The following is a 24456-nucleotide window of genomic DNA, read 5'->3' as shown; positions in this document are numbered from 1 at the left end:
TGTGCCCTCAGCCTCTGTTCTAAATCTTTTCCCAGCATCCAGGCTCCCAGCCATTTCTGTCCGTCCTAATGCAGGCTACTGTGTGCTTCTCAGCCTCTATTTTCTGAGCACAGCCTGTGTCTGCCAGGCATCATTTGTAAAACTTCTCAGTCCACCACTCCCAGCCTACCCCAGCCAGTCCACCATTCTATCTAGTCAGCCTGAGGTGAGTCCTCCTTTCCTCTTATGTTTCCCAGAGATCATTCCTCTAAATATTTGGCTACTACTCCTTATTCCTAAACTAGTCATTTAGGTGAGTGCCATCTATAAGGCTTGTAAGTTCCATCTTGTGGAGAACAGTGCACATTTGTGTACATATACACATGGGCACACACACACACACACATTTGCAGATAGAATGTGCATCATAGAGGTGGCAGGGGTGCAAATCCGAGCCTCCATCCTTGCCTTCTGGTCTCAGGGTCTACATAGACTAATAGGTGCCTCTGGTTATGTTTAGATCTGTGGACCCAAGCTGCCTGTGCCCCAGAGGGCTTAGAGGTCCGGCCAGTGTCCAAGTCGCCTCCACTTGATGCAGGACTTTCAGCCCAACAAACTCATTCCCTCTTAGTTGAAAGTCTCCTTCCAGAACTCAATGCTATAGAATACAGGTGGTTTCTTTTGCTTCTTTATTGTAGAAATTCCCCATTCTGACACCTTGACTACCAGGTCCACAGCCTCTGATGGACACATCCCATCCAATGCAGGACTTTCCTAATGCCAGCCCTGTTCCGATACCCTGAGAAATTACAACACAATTTTGCTAGATTTGTCTAATATCTTTAAACTGAATTCACTTGTAGGCTTAAACACTGTAAGTCCAGAGGTTTCTATTCTTCTACTCAATGAATGTATGGACACCTTAGTTTTGTATATTATGCTTGTCATTAATCATTCCATGTCTCCTTCCCCCATCCCATCTCAGTCCCTGGGAAGTTAAAACATGAAAGCTGAGTGCTTGGCATGTAGCGTGGGATGTCTTGCTTGCCTGACAGGTCAGTAAACACTGCTGTACTTGGTTCCTACCCAACTGTACCCCACAGGAGTGCCAACGTCCTCTTCTGCTTGAGTCCACTAGTGAGGCTTTACTCTCTGATGGAACAGGATGGGCCTTGCAAATGTGACAGCCATAGGCTTGATTAAAAGCAGTTTCCAAATTCAGGCTCTCATGCCTCTGTGCCAAGAACTTTAATTAGCTGAGCCCATCTTCCCAGACCCTTAGATAATAACGTTTTGCATTCTGTATAACAATTACATCAGATTAGAACAGAGCAGAGAGAACAGGAATGATTCAGGATGGGGCAATCGGGGTCAATTGAGAGCAACTCCCCGAGCCTCAATCTTGCCTCATGTGACCCTGTGCCCACCACCCCTAGAACATTCTCCAGCCACGTTGAAGTGCATTTTTTGAGTCTTTACACTTGGACCAATGACTGGCAGCTTTATTTAAGAGCCAGAATACAAATATGTTAGTCTTTATGGAGTAAACTGTCTGTGTTACTACACTGCCCTACTGTTATAACCCCTAAGCAGCCATAAACAATAAGTAAACAAACGGGATGTTTGTGTCTGGGTTGGTCTCTATTTACAAAGACAAAGCTTGGGCCTGATTTGGCCTGGAAGCTGTGATTTGCTAACTCTGGTTAGACTCTGTGTCTCGTTCCTCTTCATGGCTGCTCTGCCCTCACAGCACATTGGCCTCTATTGTGATTAGCTCAGAAAACTTACTGAATGATCTTGAGGGTCAAGGGTACAAGCACCCTTTCAAGAACATTTTAATAATAATAACACAGAGAGAAAGAGCGAGCCCACATTTCCCAGGGAGCCTATGTGCTGCTTAACCACCTCCTTATGTTGATCACTAAGGATGGTCCTGATGTGTTTATTATTGATAATAACACTGTGCTGGGCTCTGTCATCCTGAAACTGTTGGCCTCTTTTCTTATCATTAACTTTGCATACATTCCTAGAAGAATGCAGCGCTTGAAGCAACATAGATTGCTAAATTGCTTTCTCAAGGAGGCAGTGTTCATCTGCATTCCTCACAGTGACACGGGGCTTTATCATATGCAGAAGACTTCTTTCAACAGAACGTCAACCATAAAAGTGTTGGATTCCATATGTATTTCCACAGATTAGTTCACCATAAATACAAGAAAATTCCTGTTAGCTCCAAATCATTTTAATATTCTCTCACACTGTTGTGATGGCATGCATCTAAAGGCTCCATCTGTCATCTCTCGAGGTCACCTAGCCTGCCTGCCTGCCGGTTGAGGTTACTCTGCTTTGTGTGTTCTGATACACATAGAGAACACCTGCTTCCCATTAGGGAATTGGAAACCACGCCCACTATCTGAAGGCCTGGCCCCACCCTCCCTGCCATGATGGACAGAGCCTCCTCCCTGTAAAATTCACCACCAAATATGTCATCCAGATTGCTCATTTCCCTCAGGAAATCTCATTTAGGTTAATTTTGGCACATAAATTGAGGGTAATTCTTGAGCAATTTCTCTTTTTGATGGCTTGCAACGTGTAAAATTTTCCTACAATGTGTTGCAAAAGAAACCACTGGGAAACTACTGAGAACATCTGATACTTGTCCCGTCACCTTTGTAACATTGACATGTGCCTCTTTTGAAAGGCACTACCTGGCGAACGGAGAACACAAACCAGTGGTGGAGGGGTGGGAAGCAGATGTTGGCTCTGGTTGTCATCAGTAGATGCTGTTTGAACAGCGAGAATGAAGAAGCCATGTAAGGAGTTGTCTTGGGGTTCCCATGCCCTCCTTTTGGCTTTTTAGCCATTTTTTTTAATTTGTTTGAATGAAGAAGAAAGTGTTTCTAGTAAAAGAGTGTTATAGAAGATGGGATGGGTCCTCTGGTTACATGGTGATGAGATTTACTTAACGTTAGATGCTTTTCAGGCATAATCAAATCTATAGAAATGGTGATAACAAGCCCCAGCATTCTCCGAAAAGCTTAGACGGTACATCAAGGGTTCTAGCTCCGGTTTCCTCGTCTCCTCATTCCAAAAGCCTGAGGAGGTCAATACTACCGCATCTCTAGTCACAGCTCCAAAAGCACCCAGAAGCCAATTCACCTGGCTTGTACAAAGGGCCAGGATTCATAAGTACAGAGCAAGGACAGGACCCAGGGCTCACAGTCGCCCATGCTCATCTTAAGCACATGATGACATTTTGCTGGAGCCTCCAAAAGAGTCTGGGAATAAGCCACAGGTTCTGAGTCATCTCCATTAGACATGAGTTGGTCAGCATCCTGATTCACATGCCAGAGTTCAAGCCACGGCTCCCTGATATCGCAGGATAGGATTGTTTCCAGCACCTTGTAGAGAAGTGGCTTGGCTGTCCTCTCACATTAAGTTAAAGACAAAGCCAGGTCTATGCCCCTGGCTTTCTTATTCCCAGTTCAGTATTCTTTCCCTCATTCCAAACTGCTTTTCCTGCTAGATGGTGGTGTCAATTATACTTAACAATTGCATGGCAGTGTTAATCAGGGAAGGTTTCCTAGTTTGATCTTTCTTGCTGTGATTAAACACTCTGACTACAGTTAGGAGGGGAGTATTTTTATTTTATATTACACTTCCAGGTCTCAGTCCATTGTTGAAGGAAGTCAGGGCCAGAACTCAAGGCAAGATTCTGATGAAGAAACCACAGAAGACTGCTGTTGCCTGCTGGTGCACTCAACAGTTTTGAGCATTGGCTCAATATTAACATTTTTTGTAGAGCCCCGGAGAACCTGCTCTAGGAACAGTAATACTCACAGTGGGCTGTGCCCTCCTACACCTGCTAATGATCAAGAGAATCTCTCATGGACATGCCCATAGACCATCTGATCTAAGAAAGTCCACAACTGAGGTTCCTTCTCTTGGATGACTCTAGTCTAGGTCAAGTTGATAAGAAGGCTAACCAGGATAGGGAGAATCAGCAGTTCTGAAAAGGAAACATTACACATAGGATAGTATTTCACAGAACCATACCCTCCAAGAAATGTATATAAATAATGGCAAAACTCAAATATAGTCTATTTAGTTAGTGGTATAATGCCCATGCCAGTAGGTAGACATGATTTTGACAGTGCATAGTGTGATGTCATGATTAGAGGAATCTGGGTAGAAGGTCAACAAAACTCTGTGTACTGTTTTTACAACTTCTTGTGAGTCAGAGTATTTCAAAGTAAATAAAAAGTGCTTACAATAAGAATTTAATGTAATAGGAAGACAAGGTAAAATATTTATTCATTTGCTACATGTAGAGTATTATGTTCAAATAGCCAGTGTGGGAGAGATGTGTCATGTGATTGGTCTTTCACAAGAATAGAAAAAAGGCACCTCAGTGTCACCTCTGGACTGAGCTCTGTCCAGGATTCCTTGGTGGCATCGCCTTGAACTTGTTCTCTGAACTTGGTCACTGCCACTATCCTCTCCTTCAGCGAAACTGTCATCTTCTGTGTGACCGCTGGTCTTTTGACCTCTAAACCTTTCTTAAATAGTTTTAAAATGTGATTCTTGATTTTGAACCTTAAAACTAACAGCACAGCCTTACTGAGATATTTGGCCTCTCTGAAGTTTATAGCAATTGCGTGGACTGTGTTTAAAATAAAATGAGGAAAAAGGATTGATGTCAAGAGGAGCCATAATATAGCAAATGCTCAGAGTGTTAGACGCTATGAAGTTGAAAACAAATGTGGGGGGGGATTAAAGCTTCCTTCCCCTCCTCCTGTCAGCCAGTCATAAGGTCCTGTTCATTTTGCATCTAAAAAGCACTCAGACCCCATACCCTACTTCAAGCTGGGATATTGAAGTACCCTCTAGTCTTTAAGTAGCCAATTTTCAGTTTCTAAAGGAAATTTGATCCTGTCCTAGGAAAACATAAAATTTTCTGATAACTTCTTTGTGTGCCAAGTTAGCCCTGAAAATTAACCCCTTCCCAGAAGATAAAACCTCAGTCTAATTCAGCTGGGTACTGTCCAATGACTTCCCTGATGTAGTCACCCAATGACATCATCAATAAAAGATACATTTTCATGGTTAGATCTTGTTGCAACCAATACTTCTTATCCTTTGAGTCTTTTTTTTTTACTTCTCTTTTGAGGAGTGAACTGCAGGCATTGAGAGTTCAAGGTGAGATCTGACCAAAAGAAGAAGGGTGAAGAGGGGTACCACTGTTAGCTCTTGGCATCAAGTGTGTAGCTTCAGCCTTCACCAAAGCTTTGAGGCTACCACTTCCAGTCCATGCTCACTACTTCCTGGTTGGTACTAAGAACGAGCAATAGTCATACACTTCCCAGTCATGAACTCCACCGTGCCTCCTCCATCAAGGTGAACTGTACTGTTTCAAACCATGAGCCTTCCACCCTTAAGTTGCCTCTGCCAGTCGATATACCTCACCATTCTATGCACATGCATTGTTCATTCCTTCTTCTGTGCCTTTGTGTATATATACGTTCTCTCTACTTAAGATGAGTCCAGGGTTAGCCAGAATGGACCAAAGGTCATAGAGAGGGAGAAGATCGTGAGCTATAGCGAGGGCTGATCAATTTTTCTGTCTTAGTTATATGTTGATCTGGTAAGATACCATGAGCAAGGCAACTTACAGAGTGAGCATTATGGGTTACCATTCTGGGAGTGTAAGAGCTCATGATAGCAGAGCCAAAGCTTGGCATCAGGCACAGATGAGAGCTCCCATAGCAAGCTTTCAGTAGGATACAGAGAATCTATTGTTAATGGCACAAGCTTACCCATAGTGACATTCCTCCTTCAACAAGACTATGCCTCCTCATCCCCAAATAGCCAACTGGGTTCCAACTATTCAAATGCCTGAGACTGATGGGGGACATCTCATTCAGATCACCACATTGTCCATAATCATCAACTAAGACTCTAGTAGCTTTGGTAGAGTCAAATCTATTTTCTTTTTAGGTTTGTTTATTTTTATTTTATGTTTGCCTATATGTCTGTATGTGAACCACATGCTTGTGGTGTCCATGGAGACCAGAAGAGGACATCAGATTCCCTGGAACTGAAGTTACAGATGGTTGTGAGTCTCCATATAGGTGATGGGAATCAAGCCCAGGGTGTAACCACATGCTTTGTTACCCAGCCAATTTGTTTCCTGAAATAATGACTCTGAGTCTGAATTATTATGGATAAATGCCTGGGCTAATAGCTTTGGTTTGTTCCCCAACTAGCTCATAACTCAATTATCCTGTATATTCTAGTCTGTGAGTGCCACATGGCTGGTCACCTCTTCTTGGTTCCATGTGTCTGTCTCTATCAGTGGTCCAAGACGAATCCCTCCACACCCCCACCCCTGTTCCTGTCTCTAACCCAGAATCCTCTCTCTGCCCCACAATTTCCACCTCCCTATTTCCTGCCTAAACTAATAGACCAACATTATTATTAACAGGGGATGCTTTCATACATTGAACAAGAGTTTCTCTCTACATCTCTTCAAGAGCAGCCAGTGCTCTTAACCAATGGGCCGTCTTTCCATCCCCAGGGTTTCTATCATCTAGAACCCCTGATCTGGTGGTGGTAGCATTTCTTGTCTCAAGGGAGAATGTAAGACAGAGAGGGTGTGGCTATCGTTTTTATGGCTTTCCTGCTAAAATGTTTGGGGTTGGGGGACCACTTCCCTTTAAAGGGAAAGAAAGACATAGCAAACATGGCATTTTGAAAGGCTAATGGCATATGGGTGAGCATGTTGAGGTGATGGCCTATTATTGTCAGAAATAATGTTTTACAGAGAAGCTATTTGTGGAGAGACCAGTGATTACTGATGGACTAATGTGGGCTCAGGAATATGGAAGCAATAAGGGGGAGTACACGGTGCCTGCAGAAATGTCAGTCAAAGCCGAGGAGCAAAAGTAAACACCCTCTGATCTGACCCCAGCTACGGGATTCAACCCGTAGGACCCACGTGGATAGACCCACGGTTATTTAGGGCAATCAAAAGTGAGTTTTGAATGGTCTGCTGGCCACTCCACTCCCACGATGCAGTCTCATGGTTGCTATTAGAATCAAAATCCAAACCAAGCTTGTGAGTCAGCGAACATATGTCTCAAGTTTTAGAATACCATTCTGATTTCATCTTCTGTAACCCCAGACCCCAGTGAATAATCCTGTAATCCCAACATTTCGTCATCCAAACTACATTCTGCTTGCTTGCATCTGTCCATGGAAATGTGACAGAATTCTCTACTCAGACATCAAGTTCCAGTTTTGAATTCAGGAAGTGGGATCATGAGCCCTGTGGAGCCAGCTTGGGCAGTGGGAGAAAGATTTCAATCAAGATCATTCTGTTTTGTTCCAAAGCTTTATTTTTAATGCAAAATAAAATTTGTCTAATAGAAACATAGACAGTTGATGGGAAATAAAGAAGAAAAAATTGAATAATGAAATTAGAGGGATGAGATTCAAGTTAGACAAGAGTTTCCACAATTGAGGTTGACCATATGATGACGCCTGTTATTGGAAGCCTGCCTGCCTTGCAGCCTGGTGGTGCTTTAGGCATTGTGCTTGAGGAAGGGCCTCCGAGAAACACGAGAAACACGCAAATGTGCCTGTGCTTGGGTCTCCAGAACAACAGTCACCAGTGGAGACTCGGGACCTGAGCTATTATTTCCCATGAAACTGGGCCAGGAAACGGCACTTTGGTGGTAGTGGTGGGGTGACTTTGTCACATGGTGGTAGGATCTGCAATGTAGAACAGACTTGGAGGCAAACCTCAGTTTTAAGTGAGGTATTTACTGTGGTTCCAAAGAGATTTGGGAAATTCCCAGCATGGGGCATCCCGTCCCTCTATAGTCCAGGGTAGGAGCCGGGGATATAAAAACAACTCCACTGTCCCAATTATATAAATATCAAACCCTGCTTCCTTCCTATTCATTTTCTCCTGATCAATTACCTCGACCAAATGAACTATTGAGTTGATCTGCCTTGTTTACTGTGTGGCCCCCAACCTCCCCTGGGAGGATATATTTTATGAGTAGCTGAGATGCAAAGCTCTTGCCGGGAGTAGGTGCTGTGTGCATAACTTCAATGAAGGCATGCATGAACTTTTAAGAATGTATATGTATGCGCATATGGGTACATGGGCGTACTACTTGCATGTGCATGTGGTGATCAGCGGGTAACATGGGCTATTTTCTTCCCTTCCTCTCCATGTTACTCTTTGAGTCTCTTACAGAACTGTTTCTCACTGGTTGCCTAGAGACTAGGAGACCTCAGGAGCCTTCCCGTGCTGGGACTCTAAGCATTTACTGCCATGCTTGGATTTTTTTTACATGGGCTCTAGGCTCCAAACTCAAAACCCCATGCTTGTACACCAAGCGTCTCTTTGCCATCCTGAGCCATTTTCTCAGTCTTGGGAGCAAGGGAGGACGGTTACTTTGAGGCAGTAGATCTGCCGACCCTTCTCACTCCTTCCTTCCGGATGCTCCTGATCCATGCCACTAAACCTTTTCTATCTTTTTGCAGAGCATTGGCTGTGACGACTTCCTGGGATCTGACAAAGTCTTGGACAAATGCGGGGTGTGTGGAGGTGATAACACGGGCTGCCAGGTGGTGTCGGGAGTGTTCAAGCATGCCCTCACCAGCCTGGGCTACCACCGAGTTGTAGAGATTCCCCAAGGAGCTACGAAAATTAACATTACAGAGATGCACAAGAGCAACAACTACTTAGGTGAGTTCACTGATCTTCTCCACACAGGCACAAGAGACTGTCGTCAGTGCAGTTGATGAATCTGTTGCAAGATGCTGAGGTGAACAGTGTGGCCAGGCATTCCAGGACATTCAGGAAGTGCCATTAGGTTCTTCCTGCCCTGCCCTCTGGAATGAAGGGGAAGTGTGGAGTGGGGGGGAATCCTTGGAAGAACTAAAGGGTTAAGATCTATATATTTAAATCAGGCTCTACTCCTCTCAAGAAGGATGTGGTTATGAAATGGGCAACAGACTCTTCTGAGCTGGGAGGGGCTCTTTATCAAGCAGGGAGGTCTGCTAGTCTTGGGGGTTGGGGACAGGGGCAGCTGATGGTTCCTCCCGGATGGAGGCCCAGAGCAAAAGCAATCCTCACCTTCTCTCTGCTCCATCTGCCTGGAGCAGCAGGCCCTTGTGTGTCTTCTGAACTGCAGCAGAGGCCTCAGCTGTCACCTCAGCACTACCCACATCCCTGCAGGCCAGAGCCTTCCGGGCCTTTCCTCTGGACAGCTAGGTCATTTGGATCCCTTCCACTGTGCAGCAGTCACGAAAGTGAGCGTTTACCAGTTTCTCCCTCAGATCAGCATGTGCCAACCAGTTAAGCAGGAGTTATAGGGGGGGCCATTTCTATTTTTTTGAGAAAGGCCTTGATCTGTATTCTAGGCTAACCTGAAAATCATAATATAATCCAGTCTGGTTTTCCTCCTACACGCTGGAATCCTAGTCGTAAGCCACCAAGTCTGGCTGAAGGTATCATTTCTTCAAGACATTCAATGAGCAGAAATAGCAGAAATAGACATTTTGTTTTTCATTATTTGTTAAACAGGAACTTGTTTAGGACAAATAATGTGCCAGGCAATATATTTACGGCTTTTCCTGTATAAAATCCTGAAGCACTCTAAACAGCCTATAACTTACAAGCTATTCCCAGGCTCATTTTATAAATAAAACAGACATACAGAGATCATAGAACTTGCCAAAGTCACACAGCAAGGAAGCAGCAGAACTGGGAATCAAACCAAGGGAGTGCATAGCTCTAGGCATGGAAGTCTCATGTGAGATAATACCCATAGGTTTCTTCCACTAGACCCCTGGTCATGTGGCAGTCCGTGTCCACCAGAGTGTCTTGGTTTTCTGAAATACCATTCATTTTGTGGTGTGGTGTGTGTGTCTGTCTGTCTGTCTGTCTGTCTGTCTGTGGTGTGTCTGTTTGTTTGTCTGTGTCTGTCTGTCTGTCTGTGGTGTGTCTGTGTGTCTGTCTGTTTGTCTCTGTGTGTGTGTGTGTCTGTAGAGTCATGGTTATACATACCTATGAAGCCAGAGGCCAGCCTCAGGTATTATTCCTTAGGTGGTAGCCACCTTGCTCTTGAGCTCAGAGTGTAATCGATACTGACTGATTTGTTAGTAAGCCTCAGGGACCTGCCTGTCTCTGTGTCCTCGGCACTAGGGCTACAAGCATGAGCCTTTGCACCTGCTTTTGATTGGGGGGGGGGGTTCCTAAGACTCAAATTCAGGTCCTCATGTTTGCAAAGCAGGCACTTTCCTGACTGAGCCATCTCCCAGCACTTCGTAACCATCCCTTCCCTACCCATTCAAACGCAGCCGGAACCAACTTCACTTGGCTTGATTGTCTAGAGGAGGAAGGGTGGCAGATGTGTCTCTGAGACAGACCCAATTAAAGCAGAAAACTGTTACATTTTCTCCGGCACATCTAGGAGCCACCAAAGTGGCAGAAAGCCTAGTTTCCCTGCGAGCAGTTTGTGTTATTTTAAATCTCAAATAATGATCTCTGTGTTTCCGCCTTTCTCTGATGCTTTTACAAGATCACATCTCCACACACATCCTGCCGCTTACAATGGAAAATGTTCCTGGGGGGGGAGGGGGTTATTTGAAGTGTGATTGTGTTTAAGCAAGCTGGCAAACAATGCCAGTTTTTATTAGCTTTATGTTGTTTTTAGTAAATGTTCCCTGGCTATCAGTGGCCCTATTTTGTAATCAGTTTCAGGCTCCTTGAACATACAATGGATATTCTTAGTGAACATTCGCATGGTATCTGACTAGAAACAGCCCAGAGCCTGGCTCATTCCATCTAGAGTATGGAACTTTGTCATAAGACTCAACAGATATCCTCAGGAAGGACTCCGGCACTTAATTTATTGGTGATTCACAAGTTTCTTCTCTATTCCTTTTGTCTCAGAGTTAGTCAGGATATAAAGCTTGAAATGGAATCCAGCTGGGGAGATGGCTTGGTGGATAAAGCAAGTATGGAGCCTTGGAGATCATGCCAAGTAGGCATGTTGTCCCAGCTCCGTAATCCAACCCTGAATCCCAGCACTCATTCAAGAGGCTGAGACTTGGCCCTGGGGCAAGCTGACTAGACTAGCCACTCAGTGAGCTCCAAGTTCCAAGTTCAACAAGAGACCCTGCCTCAGTAAATAAGATGTGAAGACCGACAGAGAGAGATGGCCAATGTCTAACTCTATTGTCTATCTGCACACAACCCATACATGTGAACATGCATACAGATATTTACATATATGTACTCACACATGTATGCATATATATATATATATGCCAAAATTACAGAATAAAAATCTCCACTTCCCATAAGAGGGATAAAAAGAGAGCAGAGGGGGACTAGGAGTCAATGGAAGAACGACTCAGAAAGTCACTGTGCCCAGAAACCAATGTGTTCATGAGAAAGACATCATTCATAACATCGTTATGTGATGCCCTCCACAAGGAGAGAGAAGCAGAAGCAGGCTTTGAAGGCAGAGACTCCAGGAGCGAGGAGCGCAAGCTTCCAGTCACAGCATTTATGTCACCTGGAATGTTCTCGATTTCCCTTCTCCTTTTAAAACTCGGGACACAGGTCACATACAGTTTGCAGTGCAGTGGGTAGGGTGGTCTTTTTTTTTATACCAGGCTTTCTTTATCTAACTCATCTCAATTGGTCAATTCCTGCTCTATGGAGCCTCTGTTGAAAGCTGTTTGCATAAGATTGCCTGAGTTCTACAAACAACCTTTAGTACCCAGGCTCAGCTGCGGTTTCTAAACTCCACTGCCAGTATTTCCATTAACAACCAGTGCCTTAACCACTGAGTCATCTCTCTAGACCATAGTTAACTTTTTAAAAATTCCATTTTAAAAAAAAATCATTTAGAGTTACTAACTAGAGGTGCAATTTCAAAATTAGGGTATGAGAATTGAATGGCAAAATTTTTGAGATAAATATCATTATAGAACCCACATTGACCTCAGACTTGAAAGCCTTCTGCTTCAGCCTCCAGTAGAGCCTCCTAGCACCCACATGGTGGCTCACAAAGGTCTGTAAATCCAATCCCAAGAAATTAAATGCCTAAATAGAAGAAGGAGGCATGTTTACTAACAAGCCTTAGCGGGTACATTAGTCATATCACTGCATTAAATCTAACTCTGAGCTTTGCCACCAAGGCCTGGCCTGCTGGCTCCTGGCCTGCTGGCCCCTGCCTTTCCATAGCTCGTAGGAGGACTGGTCCCATGGAGCTGTGGGAGCAGGCCACCTCCAGCGAGCAACCATGAGGAAACTGGAATACTTATGGTGCACACATAGCGTGAGAAATGACACACGTTCTTCTCATTTCCAGTTATAAAACTGAGAACACACCAAGAGTGGCACCATGTTTATTAAAATTGTATAGTAGCAATTGTTAGTGTCCTTCAAAGCTTAGCCTATTCGTCAGAGCTAGGTTTTAATTGGAAAGACATTAGAACCGCTGTCTGTTGTGAAGCTCTGAATTCTCCTTTTGTGTGTGACTTATTCTCAGGCTTGCTATTTGAAGAAGAAACAACAGATCTAATGTTATTAAAACGGCTGGCCATTTGTATCACTCGCTTCTCCCTTAATAAGATGTTGTAAAATTATTTTAGCTGAAATATCAAAGCTTGGCGCAGTTGAGTCAGTTCAGTTTACTAATGTCATTATGCCACAGTTCAGATATCAGACATAAAAGCGCAGCAGGCAGAGACTGATTGTTCAGGACGTGGTCAACCTGCCAACAAGTACAGCCTCCATGGACTGTAGACTTGGAATGAGTTCTTGAAGATCTATATGATCTTAAAAACAAATACAGTTCCCCTGAAACATGTTCTCATGAAAGTTTAAAATAATAATACCTGGGGCTGGAGAGATGCCCCCGTGGTTAAAAACTGCTGCTCTTGCAGAGGACCTGGGTCCAGTTCCCAGCACCCACATAGTAGTAGCACCCACAAGGTAGGGCAAGCTGTCCCTGACTCCAAGTCTAGGAGATATAGCGCCCTCTACTGGCCACTGTGGGTCTAGATGTGCTCAGGGCACTTTTATTCGTGTAGGCAAAGACTCATACATATAAGATAAAGATGAATATGTTTTCTAAATAATAATGGCCAGCACTAGCATCTTAAGAACCATCATGGAACATCTGTAATTTGCAGATTTCATTAGATGAGCAACTTTCCATATGGGAAGGCTTAGGATATTTAAAGCCATGTGACATCTTGGACAGCAGAGATGGTTCAGCAATTAAGAGCACATCCTGTTCTTATAGAGAACCCAAGTTCAGTTCCCAGCTTCCATGGCTCACGGCTGCCTGTAAATCCAGCTCCAGGAAACCTTATCTACACACATGTATGTACCCCTCCCACACACACACATTCATAATTTAAAATAGTTTGAAAGTCAATCTTTACAAAAAGGAAAAAACATGATGTCATATGCATAAATGACAATTAATCCCAAGGATTTTCCTTTTTGTGGATGTTAGAAAAACTGTGGCATCATACAGGACATAGAACACAAGAAGGACGGGACCCCCTCATTGTCGGTCTTACGTTGAACCAATAGCCTTGAAGTATATGGACACCGTGTTTGTAACTTAACAGTTCCAATACTGGGTACCTTTATTTGTATTTTCTAACCACCAGATTCTTTAAAAATTATTTTTCATATTCTTATAAATTTGCCAATTTTTTTAAATTGCTGGATTTTAATTTTGACAGTTTTAAAATTGAGGCTCTCATGATGCTTTTTTGTTTTGTTTTTCACGGTTATTAGTAATAGGTATTTTCTGTCTGTCTTTATTGAAAATCTCAGTCCTTATCTTGTGTTTCTGCTCCGTGGTTTGTGTTTAGTCCTATGGAGTGCGCAGATCTTTAGCTTTAGTCAGGTCTGCTGATCACCTTCCTGAACGCTCGACAGTGTGTGTGTCACTCAGGAAGGCCTGCCCACCACCAGCGTGATAAAAGTTACTCTTAGTAATAAGCCACAACTTCTCTAGCTCCAGTTTTATATTTAAATATTTATTGCCTATGGAACTGATCTTTGGGTGTGGTGTGAAGTGGGATTTAACTTTCTTTTACCAGATAAGACAGCTTGCACCAAACCATTTATCAAATTTCCCTCACTAAATTGAAATATCTATTATCGCGTATTACATGCAAACCTGCACAGACACCCTTGTGGACCTTAGCACGAATCCATTGATTAGGTTAGTCTTCTTTACTTTAGAGCCATAGTCTTCCCCTCCCCTAACTCCTCACCTGGTCTTTGGTTCTGCCCTAAATATTCTTGGGTGTTTTTATGCATCTGTTCTTCTAAAAGTACTTTAAAGTCAGATTTTCAAAATCTATTTAAAAACCCATTGGGATCGTAACTGATTGCAGGAACCGTATAGTAAGTTAATTCAAGGTAGAGAGGGGGCATTTTCACAACGTTGAGTCTTTTGAATCAGGAGCATCAAAGTGTGCCCTGGGTCTTGAGCTTTAATAAGGTTTCTTTGTGTTAACTCTGTCGGCTTTATCGGGTGTATCTTTAAGTATGTTATAGTTTTGGTTGATCTGTGACACCTTTCTTTCCTCTGGGTCACTGCCTAGATATGCAAGTGCGTGTGGAACCTGTTTGCTTCCTACATCTGTTTCAGCTATACATTTTGCTGGGTTCTTTTTACAGCTTTTTGAGATTTTGTTTATCTTTATGTTTACTCCCACCTGGAGTCTGGCAGTGCCCCTCCCTTTGACTTAGGAGAACCCGTATGTCCCTACATCTGCTTGCTTTTTTTCTTTCACAGTCCCTCGGCTTGACAAGCTTCTGGATCTGCTGGAACAAAATGAACCTTGGCCCCCATCCTTAGGCGTTCACACCTCTACCCTTGGAAACGTTGGCTTGTTGGTCCTATGAGAAAGAGTTCAATAATGACTTGGGTTTTGCCTTTAATTGTATTGTCTGTCTCAGAAATATGCTAAATGTCAACTCCTGCTTTTTGATTCCTACTGGGGGCATTCTCTGTGGATTAAGAAAGCAACCCCTGAACTAGAACTTGGGTTTCTGTTCGCTTGGGTGGTTTGGGTTTTGGTTTTTGAGACAGGGTCTCTCTGTGTAGCCCTGACTTGCCTAGAACTCGTTATGTAGACACAGATGGTCTTGAATTCACAGAGATCTACCCACCTCTGCCTCCTAAGTGTTGGGGTTAAAGGCATGTACCACTACAACCAGCCTGGTCTTGGGTTTGTTATAGAAGTGATTTGACACCTTCATTCTTGTAGGAAGAACATCTCCCCAGCCCCCACCTCTGCCCCACCCACATTCCTTTAGATAGCATCTTTCAGGGCTGCCAATCACACTCTAGGATACTCCTACCTGGACACAGAATAGATCAGGATCCCTATCCCTGAGTCAGTACAGGGCAGATAACATCAAGTCTAAAATCCATCCAAAGCTGACTTATAAATACACTTCAGCATTCTCTCTGAACCACACCCTGCCCTTCTGTGGATGTAAATCACGGAGATAGCTGACATGTAACAGCATGCATTAAACATGGCTGACTTCATGAAAAAGAAGTGACACCTGAGGAAGATGACTCTGACATTGTCCTATTCCAGCTGCAGACAGCTGGCTACCTGTCCAAGACCACTGCTCTCAGCTGGCCCTCCCTCGCCTTCTCTGAGAGTCAGAACTTCAAAAACAGGAGATCTGCCCTTAGATCCCACCCCTCTTTCTCCAGGTCTTGCCTTTCCACCAGAGGTCAGGGTACTTTACCCTTCCTCCTTCACCAGAGCACTCGTGGATTCTGCTCTTCTAGATCTTTAGTCAACTTGGATGATTATTTTCTTTCTTCTTAAAAAGATTTTATTCTGATTTTTAATTATGTGTATGTGAGGAGGCATGCCTGTGAGTGCAGTACCTGAAGAGGCCTGAAGAGGGCATCAGATCCCCTAGAGCTAGAGTTCCAAGTGGTTGTCAGCTCCGTAAAATGGGTGCTGGGAACCAAGCCCTGGTCCTCTGCAAGGACAATACACACTGTTAACCCCTGAGCATCCCTCTGGCCTCACCACTTCTCTTTCTAACTGAAGCCTGCCTGTATTATCTTTTTCCCACTATTTTAACATCTGCAGCTCTCATGCTGACATCCTAGCCCTACCCCATCAACTCCTCTCATGACCTGAGTCGCTCCAACATTTGTTAAGCATGGGGAACAAAAATGTGCCTCCATGTCCAGACTTTATGTTCCCTTCTTATCATCTAGTGCTCAGGCCATCTGAATCAGAAACTGCTCTCGTTTAAGTAAAAGCCTGCTGCTTATCTGATTTGATACCTGTGCAAAACAAACATTGACCTGAAGAAAGCGTTCCAACAGATACATATAAGCACTTGCCAAGTACAGCATATTACAGCGAGGACAGCAATACAAGGCCCCTGCCTTGCAATGCATTTACAGTCTGCTTGGGACTCCTGTAAGGACTAAGAAGTCATTTCTCCACCTTTGTACTCAACGAGGCTCTCTGAGGTGGCACCATGAGTCTCTGAACGAGGCTTTGAGAGAGGGTTGGCATCCTCACTTAGGTTTTTGGTTTGGTTTGGTTTGGTTTGGTTTGATTTGGTTTGGTTTTAGAATTCCAGAGTAGATGTCTGAATCTTTTCAGGACCGCAAGTCTCTACCATAACCACCCTACCACATCGTGAGGAAGCAGATATGGGAGAATAGTCCACATCCATACCTCCCTGAGCTTCTCTGATTTTGGCAGTTAAGCAGGGCCGAGCCCGGTTAGTACTTGGATGGGAGACAAGATGCGAATAGATGAGCATTGGTGAGCACTGGGGAACTCCATCTATGAAAAAGCCACTGCTGCATTTTGTGGCCATGCTGTAGTTCCCAGCCCACCTTACAGAACAAGAGGGCTTTGGTAGAAGTAGGGGAAAGAGCATTTCTGCCTCAAGTGCAGCGTGGGCTGCAGCACAGAGGAGACATATGAATGAGCGTGTGATAGGAGTGGTTCTCGCCAGATGGGCATAACAATAACCTCTGAGGCTACAATCATAGGAAACAACCAGGCTCCAGACTGCAGAAGACCTTCATCCCACATTACATTGTGTGGGTCAAGTCTTTGCTCAGTGTCAAGTCACTGGTGATGGTGACTAGAGCTGGGTATGACGGGATCATGCCCAACCTCTGAGGGCAATGTTAGCCATGTCAGAAGGAAAGGATAACAGACAGTTATTACTGCAGGAAAACCAGGTCCATAACAAGAGTCTGGGGAAGGAGACATCTGACTAGCAAACAAAGATACAGATGCATGCATGGACTTAATGAATCCAAGTAATAAATTTGCCCTTCAATAAGTACTGTTTGTGGCCTTAAAATTGTAATATGTGGATGTAGGTTAAGTATCTTACTGAAGAAGAAAGTAACACAGCATGACACAAAGTAACTCCTGCAGGGTAGTGACAGGCTGAGCTGCACTTGACATCTTGAGAAGGAGCAAAAGCTAAGGAGACATAGATAGGGCATTTCGGGATCTGGGTGGATAATACACCAGGGAGGTCTGAGTTGTGTTTGGGAGTGGCTGAGTTCCTTGCTTGTCTCTGAAGCAGCACACTGGAACCTCGTCCCATCGCTCATTGCTTGGTGGTGTGCTCTGAGCCAATGTCAGTGAGCATTGAGGGAGATTCTCACCCTGGGAAAGGCATGATCCTAGCAGCAGGCAGCATGGCCCCACCCTAGCCTAAATCTGTGCTTTAAATTGGATTCCTCTATTTTTAACAAGCCTGAAAAGAATCCCATGCTGGCTATTTCTAGAATTGGTCCAAGAGTTCCAGACCAATGCTAACTATGAAGATAAAGTTTTATTATTAAGATGGAATGATCTAATCATCTGGCTTTCACAGGCTCTAGAGTCAGAATTCCAGTCTTCATAATTATGCAGCCAACACTTTAACCATCAGTCCACCTTCCCAGCCAATGGTGGTTGGTGTTGGTGTGCGTCCTGTCTGTGTCATGTTTGTATGTGTGGGGGGATGGGCCACCATAGGCCTGTAGTAGGTGTTTTCTTTATTTTCTAAATACTTGATCAGGTTTGAGATAGTGTCACTCACTGAACCTGGGTCTCCTCGTTCATATACACTAACTGTCCCTCAGGTCACCATTACAGACGTTTGCAGCTCTGCCTCTTTCTCTTGTGGGTGCTCAGGACCAAACTCAGGTCCTCAGGTTTACACAGCAAGCACGTGACTGACCGAGCTTTCTCCTCAGCTTTTCTAGAACACTTTATTAACATATTACCTTAGGGGGATTGGAGAGATGGCTCAGCAGCTGCTCTTCCAGAGGACTCAGGTTCAATTCCCAGCATCCACATGGCAGTTCACAACTGTCTGTAACTCCAGTCCAGGGCATCAGATATCCCATCTGTCCTCTTAGAAGCATATAGTGAGCACTCCTACATTTTTTAAAAAACAATAAATTACTTGGAGAACTTCTAGAACTTCTCTGTAGCTCTTAGTCTCTCACATTTTCTCCTCCATCTCCTATGCATTTGGTAACTTGGTTTTTGAGATAGAGTCTCGCTGTATGAGTGTGGAAAGGTTATGGAGCCTTTAGGAGATGCAGCCTTGCTGGGGGAAAAATGCATTGCTGGATGTGGGCTCTCAGGATTTATAGCCTCACCCAACTTCCTGTTCTCTCTCTCAGTGGTTAAGAGCACTTTCTCTTGCAGGGGACCTGGTTTGGCTCCCAGCATATACATGGGAGTTCACAACCACACTATAACTCTAATTCCAGAGGATTCAACACCCTCACCTAGCCTCCACAGGCACTGTGCACACATGGTGCATATATATACATTCAGGAAAAATACTCAAAAACATAAAACAAAAGTAGAATATGAACTACCACTTAAAAGGCTAAGCTCAGGGGCTAGAAGGGTGGCTCGGTGAGTGATGTGCTTCTGTGCCAGCACGAGGCCTCAGTACACATCGCTAGCACACACATGGAAAAAACCATTCTGGGAGGCAGAGAGGAGGATTCCAGAAGCTTGCTCGTCAGCAGGCTGCAGGTTCCATGAGAGACCCTGTATCAAAAATAGACAAAGACACCTGACATCAACTTCTGGCTTACACACATACATGCATATGTACATGCACACGCACACACATGTACATTCACACACCACACACACATGCATTCACATATACATTCACTGTGCGCACACGCACATACACACACAATAAATAAATGACTAATTTCACAAATGAAGCTTAAAAGCTAGCATCCCAGAAATTCATCTGTAGTGCCCAAATGTATTTTAACACAAATATTTGTAAGCCACAAATGATGATTGTACTGTGTGCACCGTCTACCTATTCTCTCATCGATTCTCTTATCCTTTCATCCGGAATATTTACTGAATCTGCTATGAGCCCAGTCTGTTCCAAGCCACAGCTAAAGGCTTCTGTTTTAGTTACACTTGTTCTGTTCACACAGGTTCGTACATATTCTACATTGTAACTGCTTCTATGTTGCCTTTTAAACAGCTCCTATGAGCACAGATTTGATTTTCCCCCACAGGTCCCAACTGGATGTTCTGTATACAGTAGAGAGTTAGTGTGTGGTTCTAATTTACTGGCTGGTAGGAGACCTTTATAATTCAGTCTTCTGTCTGAAACCCTATCCAGAATGCTTCCCTTAGCTCCCTGCCAGTTCTCACGAGTTCCTTTCTGCCTTTAAGCCTTTGTGTAGTCACCACAGGGACCCAGACTTTACCCTAAGGATGGGTGTATCTGCATGCTCAAATGAAGTCATCCTGAGGTAATGTTCTGAACTGCATCCTAAGTTTTAAAGAGACTCCACCCTTACATTTGATTCATAAAACTGAAAGGTAAAATGTTAACATGTAAAACTGTCATTCCAGACAATAAAACCATTTCCCCAGACCCTTATAACCGGTCCCAGCCCAGATGACAAGCTTATTAGCAGAAATAACGAAGTGAGGAGAAAAGGGAAATTAAAACCTTCGTAATTAAAAATAGCACTCTTCTGTTAAATTACCTGTTTAATATTTTTTTTTCTTTTTTGTGCCTGCCTATAATTTTTTTTAAAGGCTACTTTGAGGAATGGAATGTTAGCATCTTGGAGTGATTGCCCTGCCAGGTTTTCTCCACTCTTCCTGTTTTATTTCATCTTGTGTCGTTCATGCTGACATTTCATTCCCAATTCTGACAGTTGTCCCAGAAGCGTATGCCAGTCCCTCTAGACAGCAAAGGCATCTTCCTGCCCCTCGTCTTCTGCTCATCTTCACCTGGTAGGCGAGCATCAGGAGCGCCATACCTTGAAACTCCACCTACACCCACCCACCAAACTCCTCAGTGTTCCTCCTCCTGACTGAGTGTTAAATAGACAAGTTTTCTTTATCTGGATTTCAGATCTGGTGTTGCCACCCTGGTAGGGAAGCTACTAGCTAGCTCCTTAAGGCACTGGGCAGCTCTGAGCTTCCAGAGGGAAGCTCATTCATTGAAGATACAGGGACCTGGGGGTAGGCTTTGAACTCTGTAACTTCTGCTTAGTACCTGCAGCTCTTAGGCATTGTTCTTTGAACGCTACCAGGCTCATCTCCTTCACATGCCCAGTGGGATTATGGATGGTTTAAGGTCTGTGAGATGGTGCTATTGAGGTAGTGTGTGCAGTTGATTCTCAGCACATAGCTGCTTTTACTGATGATGAGGTGAGATGCCCCTCTTCTCTGCTTCTCAGAGAAGAGTTTGTTTTTAATGGAAGATTGACAGTTTCTTCCCAACCTAACCCTAGAAAGACTCGCTCTGACGATCCCTAATGACATGGTTGTTAGTAGGCTCAGGTAAGCGCCTGGTGACTAGACACAGTGAACACATGAAGCTTTTGCATAATCTATCCCCAGGGGAGAAAAAACAACACAGAAGTCAGGAGCCTCTAATCACAGAACAACATTGTAACAGGGTGGGCTGCAGTGGGGCAAATTTCCAGCTAGGATGTTTCCGAGAGTAACACACATGTTCTCAATGTAAGTGGCCAGGGCCTCCCCCGGACCTCTCCCACATGATTACTTTCAGAGTAACAGAAGAGCAGGACATTAATGGGTGCAGATGAGTGTTCCAGATACCCAGGCACAAACTGATAGATGAACCACACTGGATGTGCACATAAAAATGATCATGAGTCTAATTTTAGTATGCCCATTATTCTCAGCAGAATTGATAGCTGTGCATCGCTAAGACTGCAGAGATGACACATTCCAAGCCATTCTTCAAAATGCTTTATCCCAGTCTACACTTCTGCTGTTGAAAGCCAAGGTGATTTCCTAGAGAAAGGCTGGGTTTTATGGCAGGGCAAAGTTTCCTGTGAATCTCTTTTTATTCACTAGAGTTCAAAATTCTGCTCTTCAGTATACAGGGAGCTGAAGGTCAAGACTCAGTCATGATGAACTCCATTCAGCCATCAAAATCTAATGCTCCAACTGGTCAACCTTCCATCTCCTCTCTGTGCTGTGGGAGGAGAGGAGGTAACCAGGAGATATCTGAGTGTAAGGATAGCTCTGATATCTCAAGACATTTTCAGGGAAGCAGCAACAGCAAGCTGGAAGATGTGGGTGACACTGATGTAGATGTTGGCTGGCTGCATTGCTGTCTCTAGTCTTGGCAGGAAAAAAAACCCTGCTCTGTACGTGTTCTCATGTCACAGTAAAAGCAGTCAGACATGCACTGCCTAGAATTACCTTCTATATAGCTAAACTCTGTTTATAAGTTACCATCCTGGAGTTGTCATTCCATAGAACTTGCAATTGTGGAAGGAATGATCACTTAAGGAGTCATTTCTAAACCAATAATGCACATGAGGTCCTGGTTTCTTCTGGAATGAGAAGTGAACATCTCAGATTTCTTGCTGTGATTCTGGAATAAATTTGGAGACTAGATAAGCTCTGATACTAACTCACTATTAATTTCAGGATGTAGAAGAAGAGAGAGAAATCTGGTGGATGTGGTAAGAAAATCAGGAATGCTTCCTAGTAGGTGCCAGTGCTCTGTGCTACTGATGTGGGGAGAATTCTCTCAGCAGAAAACACTCCTGGGTGGTACAAGGAGGGCCACATCTCAGAAAATATTTCCATAGATCCCCTGGCAGCAAAGCTCCACAGTAGAGGGCTAGAGAGATGTCTCAGTGGTGACCAGTGCCTACTGTACACTCGTGAGGATCGGAGTTCAGATCCCAGACCTGCATAACAAGCCAGGTGGCATCACTCAAATGCCTGTAACTCAAGTGTTAATGGATATGATACTTTCTTCTGGCCTTCATGTGCACACAGGTGCTCACACATACATACCCACATGAACACAAACACACTTTTAAAGAGCTAACTCTGTTTCTTTAATCCTGAGCAGCTGGGGAGATGATTCAGTGACCAAGAATACTTGCTGCCCTGTAAAGGACTAGGGTTTTTGTCCTAGGCCGCTCACAGTGAATCACAACCATCTTTAGCTCCAGTTCCAGAAGACCTGATGCCCCCTTCTGACCTCTCAGGGCACTGAAAAATACATAGTATACGTACATACATGCAGGGAAAACACTCATACATATGAAACCCTGAACTGGAAGAAAAAATAATGTGAGAAGCCAGTGTCTGAGTGGGTCTCCACATAAGTGTGATCAGAGAGATCCCCCTCCAGATGAGGCTCAACCCTGGCGTGTGAACCACATGAGAGGCACTCATGGCGAGATGCTCTGCTGGGAAAGCCACCAACAGCTGAGTGTCCTTGTGATGTCGTGGCCAGTTCTCATCCTGGATGTTTGGGCTCCTACCCTTTCAGCCTTTTCCTTTCTGATCTGTTTTACCCTAAACTATAGATTTGGATCTGCTTAGCTTTTCATCAGTTGTCTCCAAGACCTACAGCCTCTGCCAACTCTTAATGAAGACCTGGCGTGTTCCCTCATGGTTCGGGGTCATGATATTTTCTCCTAGCAGTGATTCATTAAGCTTTCCAAGAATTAAACATTTGCTTCCATTTGTTCATAATGTTGCCTGGCAACTTCTTTCTCTCCTCCTCTCTACAGTTTAATTGAAAATTTTATTGAAATAATCATGTATTCAAATGCAGTTATGAGAAATAATACTATGAGTAATTATTTCAGTTTCTAACAGTGAAAAACATGTACTCCCAATTTAAAAAAAAAAAGAAACATTAAAAGAGAAATATCTGGCAATTATCATATCCCAAATGCAAGCATCAAGGACACTGTTGTAACTGCACATAGCTTTGTCAGGAGCTGAGACAGTTCTGTGGCAGTCCACGGCCTCATAGCACTGGACACCACCAGTATAGACCCTACAGGACCACGAATGGCAAAGTATATGGGCCATCTCACAGCTCCTGTGTGCTAAGAGCCACTTCCTCCCATTTCCTTATACTTTGTTTATTCCTGCTCATCTTTAACTAGGTCTTTTTAATTCCTCCCAACCTGCAGGTCTTTGTCACACCATCTTTGTTTCTGTGTAACACTGGTGTTGGTTGACTTGGGGTCTTTGATAGCAGTGCTCCCTATGGTGCATCCATCTTCCTAGGTTCGTGGTGCTCTCCTGCAGGTCCTCTGAAATCTAGTCCCTGTGAATGGGGAATGAGATTAGAGGCTCTTTCAATTCAGGCTTGGTCCCGTGGGTGAGACACAGATCCCATGGGAGTTGGCCAAGCTCCACAAAGGTCTTGGCAAACTGTAGCTCCTCCTTACTCAACCTCAGAGTTCACCCTCAGTTCCTAGAGAGAGGCCTGCCTGCCTGACCATGAAATGCTCCTTGTCCCCAAGAAGCCAAACAGCCACAGTAGGAGTTCCTGGCATCCTCTGCCCTGACCACCACACAGGGAGAAGGAAGGCTCAAGATTGGCCTAGATGCTAACATCCCTCCTGTTGCCCTGGATGCTAGGTGAAGGAGAGGTGGTGAAGATAGCAGAGGCAGGTAAGAAGGGGCCCTGTCTTCTACAGTGCTTAGCATCACAAGCTCCTGCATCCACCCAAGCAGATGCTACTTCCCCTCCTTGCACCAGGGAGCCTAATCTGGAGCCAGAGTCAAGCTCTGTGGCCTTAGACAAGTTACTTCGCCTCTCTGAACCCTTCCTCATCTGTACAGTGCAGTGCACAATGCTGATCCAGAGGCTGAAATGTGAGACTGTGCACATGCTGGGGAAATCGCTCCCCTGTAAGACGTGAATGCCAGAGGTATCTTCCTGAGAAAATAGTCATGATCATCAATGAGGAAATACAGTTGAAGCACCCACAGCTTACCTGGGACATTGTAAATCCTTAGGAATTGTCAGCTAGTTTTCTGAGTGTCCTGTAAAGTTCTCAGCACATTTCAAAGCTCTGTTCATGTGAAATTACTTTCATCTAAAAG

General features: G+C 44.2%; 1 protein-coding gene across 1 annotated transcript in view; it reads left to right on the top strand.

Annotated features, from left to right (window-relative positions):
• The window catches only part of Thsd4 (thrombospondin type 1 domain containing 4), a 168671-nt gene that overhangs the window by 76040 nt on the left and 68175 nt on the right, over positions 1 to 24456 (top strand). Inside the window, exon 2 of the mRNA XM_021172602.2 lies at positions 8536 to 8740. Coding sequence (XP_021028261.1) covers positions 8536 to 8740 — 205 coding nt within the window. The remainder of the gene's footprint in view (positions 1 to 8535; positions 8741 to 24456) is intronic.

The sequence above is a fragment of the Mus caroli genome, chromosome 9, assembly GCF_900094665.2.
Source record: "Mus caroli chromosome 9, CAROLI_EIJ_v1.1, whole genome shotgun sequence".
Lineage (NCBI taxonomy): Eukaryota > Metazoa > Chordata > Mammalia > Rodentia > Muridae > Mus > Mus caroli.
The sequence above is the reverse complement of the archived record's forward strand: the minus strand, read 5'-3'. Positions and strand labels throughout refer to the sequence as shown.